The sequence below is a fragment of the Phaethon aethereus genome (assembly GCF_964289735.1).
Source record: "Phaethon aethereus genome assembly, chromosome: W".
NCBI classification, from domain to species: Eukaryota; Metazoa; Chordata; class Aves; order Phaethontiformes; family Phaethontidae; genus Phaethon; species Phaethon aethereus.
In genome coordinates, this window is record NC_138581.1 from 23,623,964 (window position 1) to 23,636,599 (window position 12,636).

The 12,636-nt window shown below is 40.4% G+C and overlaps 1 protein-coding gene across 1 annotated transcript in view; it reads left to right on the top strand.

Annotated features, from left to right (window-relative positions):
* The window catches only part of LOC309415195 (nipped-B-like protein), a 117,574-nt gene that overhangs the window by 24,754 nt on the left and 80,184 nt on the right, over nucleotides 1-12,636 (top strand). The window contains exon 7 of the mRNA XM_082012644.1: nucleotides 1,111-1,204. Within this exon, the coding sequence (XP_081868770.1) occupies nucleotides 1,111-1,204 (94 nt within the window). The remainder of the gene's footprint in view (nucleotides 1-1,110; nucleotides 1,205-12,636) is intronic.

Below are 12,636 nucleotides of genomic sequence, written 5' to 3' on the forward strand. Positions count from 1 at the left end.
TCAAAGATGAGTTAGGTTTGAAAAAAATCAGCTCTGTAATTTCAATGTATTAAATAAATTAATAACTTATACATCAGGAAATTAATTAATTTTGACTTGCAATAAAACACGTGTAAGTTTTTAAGATGTAGTTCTTCTTATTGCATTGACTGTGAATATTAGATTCCTTTGCACATGAGGCTTTCCTCATGTGAGGCAACAAGTCTTTTTGCAAGCACTGCTGCAAAAATAAGTGTAATTAATAGTACAGCATGAGTTTTAGATTCATTTTGCTGTGGGAGGGGAAATAAAAATAATCGAATAGAATTGTTTTGTAAGTGCCCATGGATGGTGAAACTGATGAAATGTGGTTTCTTATAGATTTATATTCTTTACCTTGTAAGCACCTTCAGTCCATAAATATCAAACTTTTTTTCCTTTTCCCAAAGCAGTGTGAACTACGCCTTCACAAGGCGTAATGTGTACAGTGGCTAGTCTACTGCTATGCATGTGGAAATTGGCCATTGGGACATTGTCAGAGGGACTGTGTAGTTGCCATCCATCTATCTCAGCTGCTGCAATGGGAGTGATACAGATTTTGTTCAGTCCTGATGTGTGTATGCTGGAGGATATAAATACAAAGTGTTTGCTTAACTGTACAAGTAAGATGGCATTCTAAGAAACTTTAAGGGTAGGTTAAGTGAAAGAATGGTGAGTTTGTTTAAAAAGAAAATCTACTGTTTATACTCAATTTCTTTCAGTTGGTATTGTATAGAGTTCATCTTTCTGCTTTTCAGCTCTTTACTATGAGTACATGTAACAAAAAACTTCTAAATGGAATCTTAATGTCAACCAAAAGTGGTTATTTAGCTAGAAGACATATACATAGATTTATTTTTGTGTGCATGTTCTGGTTCTAGATTCTTCTTAAGGCTGATTGTGCTCTGGAACGTTGCCTATATAGTAGTCTGATAGCAGTCTAAATTACAAAGATTTTTATATAAATAAACGTTTTTCTAATATTTCTTGTATGCTTTTTCATCCAATACAATTTATCAGTATATGTACTAATTTCAGTCTTTATCAAGTGTTCATGTTCTTAATGTTAATTTTTTATCATTGTCACTTTAGGATGGCGATCCTTCAATAAGGAATGCTGCATCTTTTTCCTTGAGGTCACCACAGTCGGTCTGCTCTCCAGCTGGAAGTGATGGAACCCTTAAAGGTAGTCTAGCAGCCATATATATCAATTTTTTTTTTTTCACAGTTTTAAAGAACAGAGAGTTTAAAGAGGTATTTAGTTAGTCCTCCCAACTTCTGTATTCCAGTAGTACTAAAGAGTATGTCATTACATTTTGGATACAAAATTATTTTGAGTCCTGATCCAGAAGAAATTTCTGAAGGTCCAAAAATTGACTAATCGTACTTCAAAACAAAGCTCAAATTCATGAAGGACAGAAGAATTTTAAATCCTTTCCAATATGAGGATTAAATTCTTTATAAGAATGTTTTCAGTTGCTCTACATAAGGAATGGTTTAAAGGCAGCATTACGAGTATTCGACTCTTAACCAGCTCAAAAGTGTTTTAACCTGCAACACTTGTCTTGATTGTAATCATCAAATTTTAAGAACATGAAATTAAAAGTAGTTTGATGAACACAATATGTATAGCATAAATGAAGCCTGAAAACCTTAGCTGTGGGGAAGGATAGGGTGAACTGTCAGTCAGCTGAGAAAATAATGATGCTAAAATCTGGAATGCATACTGCTTTTTTAAATATTATCCCTAAGAAGCAATCACTGAGATACATGAGACTTAGTAAGCTAGGGATTTGGGCATATTCTTACTAATTTAGGTTTTCAGTGCTTATGTATTTACATGGCAATAGTAAAGAGATGCAACAGTGCTTTCTTCTCTTTAGCCCTGAAACAAAATTAAGTCTTTCTGGATGGTCAGGTTAGGTGGAGAGGGAGAACAGGAGATGGGGGAGATTCTAGAGAAGGTGAGGGTCTTGGGCTTGTGCAGCCTGGATAAGAGAAGTCTTGGGGGGGACAACATGGGATGACACACAATGGATGGATATGACCTTAGAGCAGTCTCCTCATACCTATGAGGAGCTTATCAGGAAGACTTGAGTTAGGCTTTTCACAGTGTTGTGGAGGAAGGATGAGAGACAGTGGACTTAAATTGAAATGGGAGGTTCTGACTAGGTATAAGGAAAAACTTTTTCACTATCAGGACAGTTGAGCATTGGAAAAGCCCAGAGAATCTGTGCATTTACCAGCCTTGGAGGTTTTGAAGACCAGGATGGATAAAGCCCTGCATAATGCGGCCTTGCTCACCCTGCTTTGAGCATGAGGATCGAATAAAACCTCCTGAGGTCCCTTCTTAACTGAATTATCCTATGATCCTGTGACTGCTAAATGATCTTTTGTGGTTCATCTTCTGTAGGTGTATACTGTGTTAAACAGTGATAGAAGAAACGTGGCTCAAATGCAAGTGAGAAGTACTTGTATAGCATGCCAGCAGCATCAGTATTTTAGGAGGTCTTGTGCTAAAGGACTTGTAAGACTTGTGTCAATGGCAAAGACTGAATGTGATTGTTTTTCTTTAACTCGGTACACACAATCCATGTTGAGCTTATCAGTTTAACAACATTGTGAATCTAAGCTACTTCCACTCAAATATATGATTACTACTCAGCCAGAAGAATATTTGAATTATTTTTTTAGTTAAAATTGCTGCTGTCTCAATTGGTTGTCTCAGAACCCATTTTGAAGGGATACCTTTTCAGATTATTTCTGAAAACAATCCGATTGTACAATTCAGGTTGTAATGTTTCAGCATTAGAGTCTGGAAAAGTGCAAGAGGAGCTTTTTGATTTATTTACCTGTATGTTAGCTTTACTTTTCTCATTGATAAAGTACACAACTGAAATACTGTTACTAATGCTGCTACCATTTTGCCTTCTTAAAGAGATTAATGAACCCTGATTGAGAGAACCAGTTCTTGATACTGCAAGAATCTTGCCAGGCATTTACTTCCTCTAATCTTGCATTTTAGAAATGTGTTGAAGAGGTGTGGATAATTAGTGTTAGAATATGTGATCCCTGACAGTGAGTTTTTGGCCTATGATTTGGAGTGGAAGTGATTTGGTTATGCTGCTAACTTTTCCAGTGATGAACAAACAGCAAATATCTACATTGAGCTTTTTGTTGCTACTCTCATTAGTCCTTGAAAGTTTGGTTGACAAGTTGCAAACTTTGGTAAAGAAAATTAGCAAAATATTTAATTGTTTGTTTGGGGGGACAAAAAGAATGGCACTAGAAATCATCAGTCCAGAGAAAGATCACAGGAAGGATGTTATAATATCTAAGCTTTCTTATATAACATTGAAATGTGAGGCAATTACCGAAGATACGGGCACAGATTGCATTTCTGTATTTCTGACATGGAAGTAGCAAGGACTTCTGGAGACTTGAAGAATGTGATTGTACAGCCTTGAATTACTTTAAGACTGAATGATAGCTGTCTGACAGAATCTGAATGAGGAAGACGTTTTGTTTGCAACTCAGATACAGTAAAGGTACCAGAGCAGCTGAAGTTTTATCTAGAAGTTCTAGGCTGGTCTTTATCCTTTCTTTTTTATATAAATTTTATATTTTTAGCGTCTCTGCTTTCATGCTATCATCTGTTACCACATCTGCTTTCATAGAAATTCTATGAATTCATCTATGAAGAATTAACATGAAGTGTTTTCCTTCTGTTGAGCTCATAAAATATTCTGTGGTACCCATTACCCATTACTTATCAAAATCCTTTATCCATTTGTTCTAATTTCCCACTACTCTGGAATCTCAGAAAAGATATTTTACTTAAGACAACTTCTAAAGATCTGTATAAAGGAAAGCCTTCCACAATGTTTTTAGGCCATTGCTTTCCAAAGAGAAGAGGTAATATATTTACAGTTCTGTTTCCATCGCTTCCTAAACTCCTGGGAAAACATCTGTAAGGAATAGCAACAACCCTTATGAAACTATATAATTTTGCACTCTTTTCCAAAAATAAGTTGTATTCCTTCCAGAAATTATTAATGGATACTTGATTATTTTCTGAATAATTTGGAAAGATTACTTTTATTTTTCTTAGTGATTTATAGGACTTCTCCAGAGAGATTCCTCTACATTTGGTCTTTCAATATATAGTTGGTGGCAAGAAGAATTAGGAATCTTTTTAAATCTGTAGTACAGACTTCAGTGCTCTCAAAGGTACTTGTTAAGAAAAATTATCATCTCACTCTCTCCTTCAAAAGAAAGGTGGAAGAAATTTATTCAAAGATATTTTCAGACAGGGCCAAAACAAACATTCATTCTTGTTTCTTTCTTCAAGTCTTAACTTTTTATGCAAGGATGCTTCTGAATACGACAGTTCTAAGCTAGAACAGACAAAGCTGAGGTTTTTCATGAGGCATTTGAAGTTCTGGGGAAAATGGTGGGACTCTTCCCTGAAAATTATTGAAAGAGTATGTGGAAAGTGAATACAGTCTGCCCCGAAAAACCTCCCAAATGTGTGTGGTTCTATGTCTCATGCTGTCCCTTTAAGTTTGAATTTTAAACTAAGTTCTGCTCTTTGAAAACAAATGTCAATATAGTCTCTTAATCAAAATAAGTAATAATTTCTCTATGTCTAGTACAAAACTTGGGAAGATTTTAGAAAATACAGCAGGGCTTTGGGGGCTTCTTAGATTCTTAGTGCTAGAAAGCTTTTCTCCTAATGCTTAGCCTGAATCATTTTTGTTGCAGTTAGGCATGACACTTCTTGACTTCTTTCCAGTGTGCAAGGAAAAACAATTCACGACCTCCTTTTTATTATTTATTTATTTATAGTAATCATTTACATATCAAAAAATGCTATCATGTCTTGCACTAATCTAATCTTCTATAGACTGAACAGCGTGGTTTCTTTCTGTCATATCTACAGAAATAATAATTTCTGAGCCTTTAATTGTCTTTGATGTTTTTATCTGAATTCTAATTGGTCTGCATTTGTCTTAATGTTGTACTGCCCTAAGTCATAGATACAACTCTATTTGAAGACTTAGAAGGATGAGTAGTCAGAAAAATACTGTAGATGACCTTGGATGATACTACTGTCATATATGAGTATAGCAGCTCTTTGGTGATGTGGTGGGTTGACCCTGGCTGGACACCAGGTGCCCAACAAAGCCGCTTTATCACTTCCCTTCTCAGCTGGACAGGGGAGAGAAAATATGATGAAAAGCTTGTGGGTCGAGACAAGGACAGGGAGAGATCACTCAGCAATGACTGTCATGGGCAAAACAGACTCGACTTGGGGAAAAATTAATTTAATTTATTGCCAATCAAATCGGAGTCAGGTAATGAGAACTAAAACCAAATCTTAAAACACCTTCGTCCCAGGCTCAACTTCACTCCCAATTTCCCTACCTCCTGCCGCCTGAGTGGCACAGGGGGACGGGGAATGGGGGTTGTGGTCAGTTCATCAAATGTTGCTTCTGCTGCTCCTTCCTCCTCAGGGGGAGGACTCCTCACACTCTTCCTCTGCTCCAGCATGGGGTCTCTCCCACGGGACCACAGTCCTCCACAAACTTCTCCAACGTGAGTCCTTCCCACAGGCTGCAGTTCTTCATGAACTGCTCCAGCCTGGGTCCCTTCCACAGGGTGCAGTCCTTCAGGAACAGATTGTTCCAGCGTGGGTCCCCCATGGGGTCACACATCCTGCCAGCAAACCTGCTCCATCGTGGGCTCCTCTTTCCATGGGTCCACAGGTCTTGCCAGGAGCTTGCTCCAGCACGGGCTTCCCACAGGGTCACAACCTCCTTCAAATGCATCCACCTGCTTGGGCATGGGGTCCTCCCCGGGCTGCAGGTGGATATCTGTTCCACCATGAACCTCCTTGGGCTGCAGGGGAACAGCCTGCCTTACCATGGTCTTCACCAGGGGCTGCAGGGGAGTCTCTGCTCCAGCACCTGGATCACCTCCTCCCCCTCCTTCTTCACTGACCTTGGTGTCTGCAGAGTTGTTTCTCTTGCATATTTTCACTCTTCTCTCCAGCTGCAATTGCTGTTGCTGTTTCTTTTTTTTCCCCTTCTTAAATATATTATCACAGAGGCACTACTACCGTTGCTGATTGGCTTGGCCTTGGCCAGCAGCGATTCTGTCTTGGAGCTGGCTGGCACTCGCTGTTGGACATGGGGAAGCTTCTAGCAGCTTCTCACAAAAGTCACCCCTGCAGCCCCCCGCTACAAAAACCTTGCCACGCAAACCCAATACAGGTGATAACTTAGATTCATGTTGGAAGCTGTTTTAAAAATATTGCAGTCTTTCTGTAGAGGTTATCTGTCTTCCTCTCATGTTGTTACAATTGCTCTTTCTCAGATGAATAAAAAGTTTGTGCTGCTGACTACTGAATTTCTTTTGTTTCAAAAGATTATTCCACTTAGTCAAGAAAACTGTAAATTTTGATTCTGTTTTTGAAAGCAGTTGTGGGCCTCTCTGAAACACTCGACACCAAAAGCTCCTTATGATCTTTAGATTAATAAAATACTCTCTAATTCTGTTATGTGAGAAGTTATTAGTGACAAATATTTTATACTACTGTTTAAGGCAGTGCTCTGGAAAGCTGCACTTGTTCACCTATAGGTGTAGGATGGGTGAAAGACTTCCTTTCAACATCTGGGAACCTTTACCTGCATGGGATTTAAAGGAATATGGAGATACTACTTCAAGTAGTGAAATAGTTGTTTTGAAGTTGTTGTTGTTGTGCAAGTGGAAAGCTAATAATTCTTTAAAATACGTGAATCCTAAGTTCCTGGTAACCTTGATAGTTGTTTTTTAACCATGTGGATCACAACAAAGAATGTGACCAGTGGTGGGACTTCAGTGCATCAACTTTAAAAGGTGAGTGGTCTTTACTCTGAAGAGGCTTAGAGATGATCAGGGAAAGTATCATGAATGTTTAAATAAGATGTGAGTAGAATAGAATAGAATATTTCATTTGGAAGGGACTTACAGTGATCATCTAGTCTAACTGCCTGACCACTTCAGGGCTGACCAAGTTAAAGCAAGTTATAAAGGGCATTGTCCAAATGCCCCTTAAACACTGACAGGCATGGGGCATCGACCACCTCTCTAGGAAGCCTGTTCCAGTGTTTGACCACCCCCTCTGTAAAGAAATGCTTCCTAATGTCCAATCTAAACCTCCCTTGGCACAGCTTTGAACCATTCCCACACGTCCTGTCACTGGATACCAGGGAGAAGAGATCAGCACCTCCCTCTGCATTTCCCCTCCTCAGGAAGCTGTAGAGAGCAATGAGGTCACCCCTCAATCTCCTTTTCTCCAAACTAGACAAACCCAGAGTCCTTAGCTGCTCCTCATAGGACATGCCTTCCAGCCCTTTCACCAGCTTTGTTGCCCTCCTCTGGATGCATTCAAGGACCTTAACATCCTTCTATAATTATGGGGCCCAGAACTGCACACAGTAGTCAAGATGAGGCTACACCAACGCCAAGTATAGTGGGATAATCACCTCTTTTGACCAGCTGGTTTATACTGTGTTTAATGCACTGCAGAATGCAGTTTGGCTGCCAGGGCACACTGCTGACTCACATTGAGCCTGCTGTCAACCAGCACTCCCAGATCCCTTTCTGCAGGGCTGCTCTCCAGCTATTCCTCTCCCAATCTGTAGTTCTGTCTGGTGTTACTTTTCCCAAGTGCAGAATCTGGCATTTGGTCTTATTAAATGTCATGCCATTGATGACTGCCCAATGCTTCGATCTATCTAGGTTCCTCTGCAAGGCCTCTTGTCCCTCGAGAGAGTCAACAGCACCTCTCAGTTTAGTATCATCAGCAAACTTGCTAAGGGTGCATTCAACTCCTGCCTTCAGATCATTGATAAATATATTGAACAGAACTGGCCCTAGAATTGAGCCCTGAGGAACACCGCTGGTGACCAGTCACCAGCCAGATGTAGATGCATTCACTACAACCCTTTGAGCCCTGCCGTCCAGCCAGTTCTTCACCCAGCACACTGTGTACCTGCTCATCTCACAGTTGGACAACTCATCCAGAAGGATGCTGTGAGGGACAGTATCAAAAGCCTTGCTAAAATCTAGAAAGACTACATTTGCCACCTTCCCTTCATTTGCTAGGCAGGTAACCTTATCGTAGAAGGATATCAAATTAGTTAAACAGGACTTTCCCTTTGTGAACCCATGTTGACTGTGCCTGATGATTGCATTGTCCTTTAAATGCCTTTCATAGTACCCAGTATGATCTTCTCCATAATTTTTCCAGGAACTGAGGTTAGACTAACAGGTCTGTAGTTTCCTGGGTCTTCCCTCACGCCCTTCTTGTAAATTGGAATAACATTGGCTGGCTTCCAGTCAGCGGGGATCTCCCCAGACTCCCAAGGCCTTTGGTAGATGATTGAGAAGGGTCCTGCTGTAACATCCAGTAGCTCCTTCACTATTCTGGAATGAATCTCATCAGGCCCCATGGACTTGTGAACATTCAGCTGATACAGCTGGTCCCTTACAATTTCAGTGTCCACAAATGGAAAGTCACTGTTCCCACAGTCGTGGTCCTCCAACTCAGAGGACCTGGCAGCCCAAGGTCTATCAGTATTATTAGACTGAGGCAAAAAAAAAAAAAAAAAAGGCATTGAATGCCTCCACTTCTTCGTCCTTATTTGTCAGGTGAACCATCTTCAACAAGTATCAGTCCAATGCTTTCCTTAGACAACTTCTTTCTATTAGCATACTTAAAAAAGCCTTTCTTGTTGTCTGACACAATACTGGTCAGTTTCAACTCTGATTGAGCTTTGGCCTTTTGTGTCTTTTCCCTGCATATGCGAACCATGGGTCTGTAATCTTCCTGCGAAGCCTGACCTCGCTTCCAGAGATCATACCATTTCTTTTTCCTCCTGAGTTCCAAGAGGAGTTCCCTGTTCAGCCAAGCTGGTTGCCTGCCTTGCTTGCTTGACTTGTGACACAATGGGATTGCCTGCTCCTGTGCCTTTAAAAGGTGGTTCTTAAAAAATGACCAGCACTCATGGCCCCCTAAGCCCTCAAAAGCAGATTCTGAGGGGACACTGCTAAGTAGCTCCCTGAATAGCTTAAAGTTTGCTCTCTTGAAATCCAGGGTAGCAACTGTGCTGAGCTTTTTTCTCATTACACTGAATATTTTAAACTTAACCGTTTTGTTATCACTGTGGCCAAGACAGCCACCTACCATCACATCTCCCATGCGTCCTCTATTCAGAAACAACAAGTCTAGGAAGGCATCTTTCCTAGTTGGCTCCCTGAGTACTTGTGACAAGAAGTTATCTTCTACAAACTTCAAGAACTGCCCAGACTTGCTCATCACAGCAGTATGATATTCCCATTTGATGTCTGGGAAGTTGAAATCTCTCATAAGGACAAGGACTACCGATCCAGAGATTTCTCTTAATTGCCCATAGAATAACTCCTCAGTGCTGTCATCCTGGCTGGGCGATCGATAGTAGACACCCACTACAACATCTCCCTTGATTTCCATCCCCCTAATCCTCACCCAGAAGCTCTCAACCACATCATCACTAACTGTAAGGGCTGTGCAGTCAAACCTCTCCCTTACATACAGTGCCACTCCTCTGCCTCGCCTGCCCTGCCTATCCCTCCTGAACAGCCTGTAGCCCTCCATCGCAGCACTCCAGTCGTGGGACTCCTTCCACCAAGTCTTGCTAATACCAATGATATCATAGCTCTGGGAAGTAACCAATGCTTCCAGTTCATCCTGTTTGTTTCTCATACTGTGTGTGTTTGTGTACAGGTGTTTCAGATGTGCTCCTGAACCTTCCATGCTCCCTGGAGCAGTGTAAACATTCCTGTTAGTGTTACCACACTCAGGGGATGCCATGCCAACCCTTGGTTTACCTTCAGCTCTCCTGTTGGTATTCCCTTCCCCCATTGATTCTAGTTTAAAGCCCTCTCAATCAGTTCTGCCAACTTATGAGAAAGAAGTGTTTCCCTCATCGGGACAGGTGGATTCCGTCAGGCCCCAGCATACCTTGTGTTTCAAAGACTCTTCTGTGGTTATAAAACCCAAAGTTTTGGTGGAGGCACCAGTCCTGGAGCCAGGTATTGATATCCTGGGCTTGTCTGTTTCTTCCAAAGTCTCACCCCATTACTGGGAGGATTGAGGAAAACACTACCTGTGCTCCCGAATCTTTTAGCATTCTTCACAGGGTTCTGAAATCTCTTTTGATCGACCTTGGATTTTTTGTTGCGACATCATTAGTGCCCACATGAAAGAGCAGGAGTGGGTAATAGTCTGAAGGCTGTACTAAGCTCGTCAGTTGTCTGGTGACGTCCCTAATTCAGGCCCCAGGGAGGCAGTAGACTTCCCTGAAAAGAGGATCCGGTGTGAAAAAGGGATGCTTCTGTTCCCCTCAGGAGGGAGTCACTGATGACCATAACTCACTGTTGTTTCTTCTCAGCATTGGTCTTAATGTAGGTCTTGTTGCGAGGAGTTGGTTGATCTGACCCTGGCAAGAGTACTTGCATAGGTTCCTCCTTTTCTATCTCGTTATGTGTTTTGTCCAACATACCCAGGGCCTCGTACCTATTCCGTAAAGGTATCCAAAAGGGTAAGGAGGGGTTTCTCTTACAGCTCCATGCAGAGTGTTGTGGCATAATTAGAAAGTGTGCAGACAGAAACTGTAAGATTTAGATGTTAGTGATATGTGCAATCTCCTGGACAGAAGCTTATTTGTTTGCTACCCAAGTTACTGATGTACAATGAGCAAGTGAAGCTATTCCATGGTAAACAAAGAAGTGTTTTTGAAACTTTACATTTTTAAGAAGGTTAAGTTACTGTCGATGCAGTGCATATTATAGTTGCTTGCATTATAAAGGATAAGAAATCAGTCAAGAGTCTCAGAAAAAAAAGTGTTTACAAATTGCTACAGCAGTTGATAAAACTTCTTCCATACTCAGTGCCATCTACCACTAGGAATCAGTAGGAAAACTAATTAGTACAGAGAACCAGTCCCAGGATTATCATGGGTGGTCAGGATGACTGTTGCTGAAAGACTGTGGAGGTATTGTTGATGGGTATATTTGTTCTCTGTAGAAGCCTTATTTCCTATCATGTTACCTGTTTTGCAGCTGCATTTGGCATTATCTGGATGACCATCAGTATTTCCTGTTCAGTAATGATACAATGATCTTCCCAAATCAGTGGAGAATCTCTTTTTATCTCATAAGTTTTACATATTCCTGCCATACAAAAAGAGTTTGGCCAAAGTTCTTTTACCGATACTATGGAAGATCAGTTACAGAAAGTCAGTTATTTTTTCCTGAATTACCACACAGCCCTAGATTTAGACTCAAAATCTGCCTACATATTTCTCTGTTCTAAAAGAATATTCTGAAATTCAGTTAATTCCCAAAGATAATTTCTGAAGATCATTGTATGTTTTACTACATTGACAGTATTTCGTAGAACAGACCTCAACCTTGGAATCTCAACTGGTTCAGCAAACAGATTATACCTGTCTGTCTGTGTATTCTTTCCATAAAAACATTTCTTCTGTTATCAGCAAGTCTTGTAAGAGCTTTGTTCTCAGATGTATAATGGCTCAAGCCTTCTCCCATAGGAAATATTCCAGACTGACTTCAACAGTAATAGGCACAACTCTCTATAATGGGTGATGTTTTGTCTGAAGTCTAAGCATCCAACAGAATGTGGTACACATTCAATGTGTGATACCTGTTCAAAACTGTTAATGACTGTGGTAGAATGAAACTGTTACAGAATGCTTCATCTTTTTCAATTTCTTTTCATCTCGGTACATAGGTATTGTAGCTTCTAAGCCCCTTTGTCGCCAGAGGCTTAGCCATCATTAGACATCTTGGAAATATGTGAAGTTATTGCCAGAACATGTACTCTTAAAATGCAACTTATAGGTAACTTTCAGGATTTTCCTACAGGAAGAAGATACTTTCAAATAGCTATTTGTCGTGCTGCCTAGGAGAGGGAAAACTACTTTTGTGTTTTCATTTACTGGATTCTAAGCACATTCAGTGGAACGCGCTGAAATCCTCCTCACTTCCTCAAGTCTACCCAAAACTAAAAAGAACCACCTTATCTGTTGCTGCAGTGTTTTTTTTTCAGCATGAGAAATACCAAATGAATACGAATCAGAACAATCTTGTCAAATTTACTTAAAAGATAAGGGAGAATCAATTTTGTCCCCTCTATTTGAAGTGTAACTGTGAAAAACAGTAAATGTTACATTGTTGCAACTTCAGAAGTATTCATTTAAGAGATAATTCAAGAGTAAGATGTCAGTAAGATCTCTCTGAAAAGTTTTGAGCTGCCTCTGATATTTGTAGAAATAAAAATGCAGCCTGTATTTCTAGTGAGTGGTAGTCATTGCCTTAAAAGAAATTAGTAGCTAACAGTTTCTGCTATACATCACACTGAGACAATCTTCTAAATTATTGTCTAAAGAGACAGTAATTAGAAGTGTGTGTATGTGGAGGGGGCATCACAAGAATAGGAATCTCTGGTGGAAGGCAAGTGAGAGATCTTCATAGGATGTAGCCAGGTCTTCAGTACTAGTGATTGAGCAT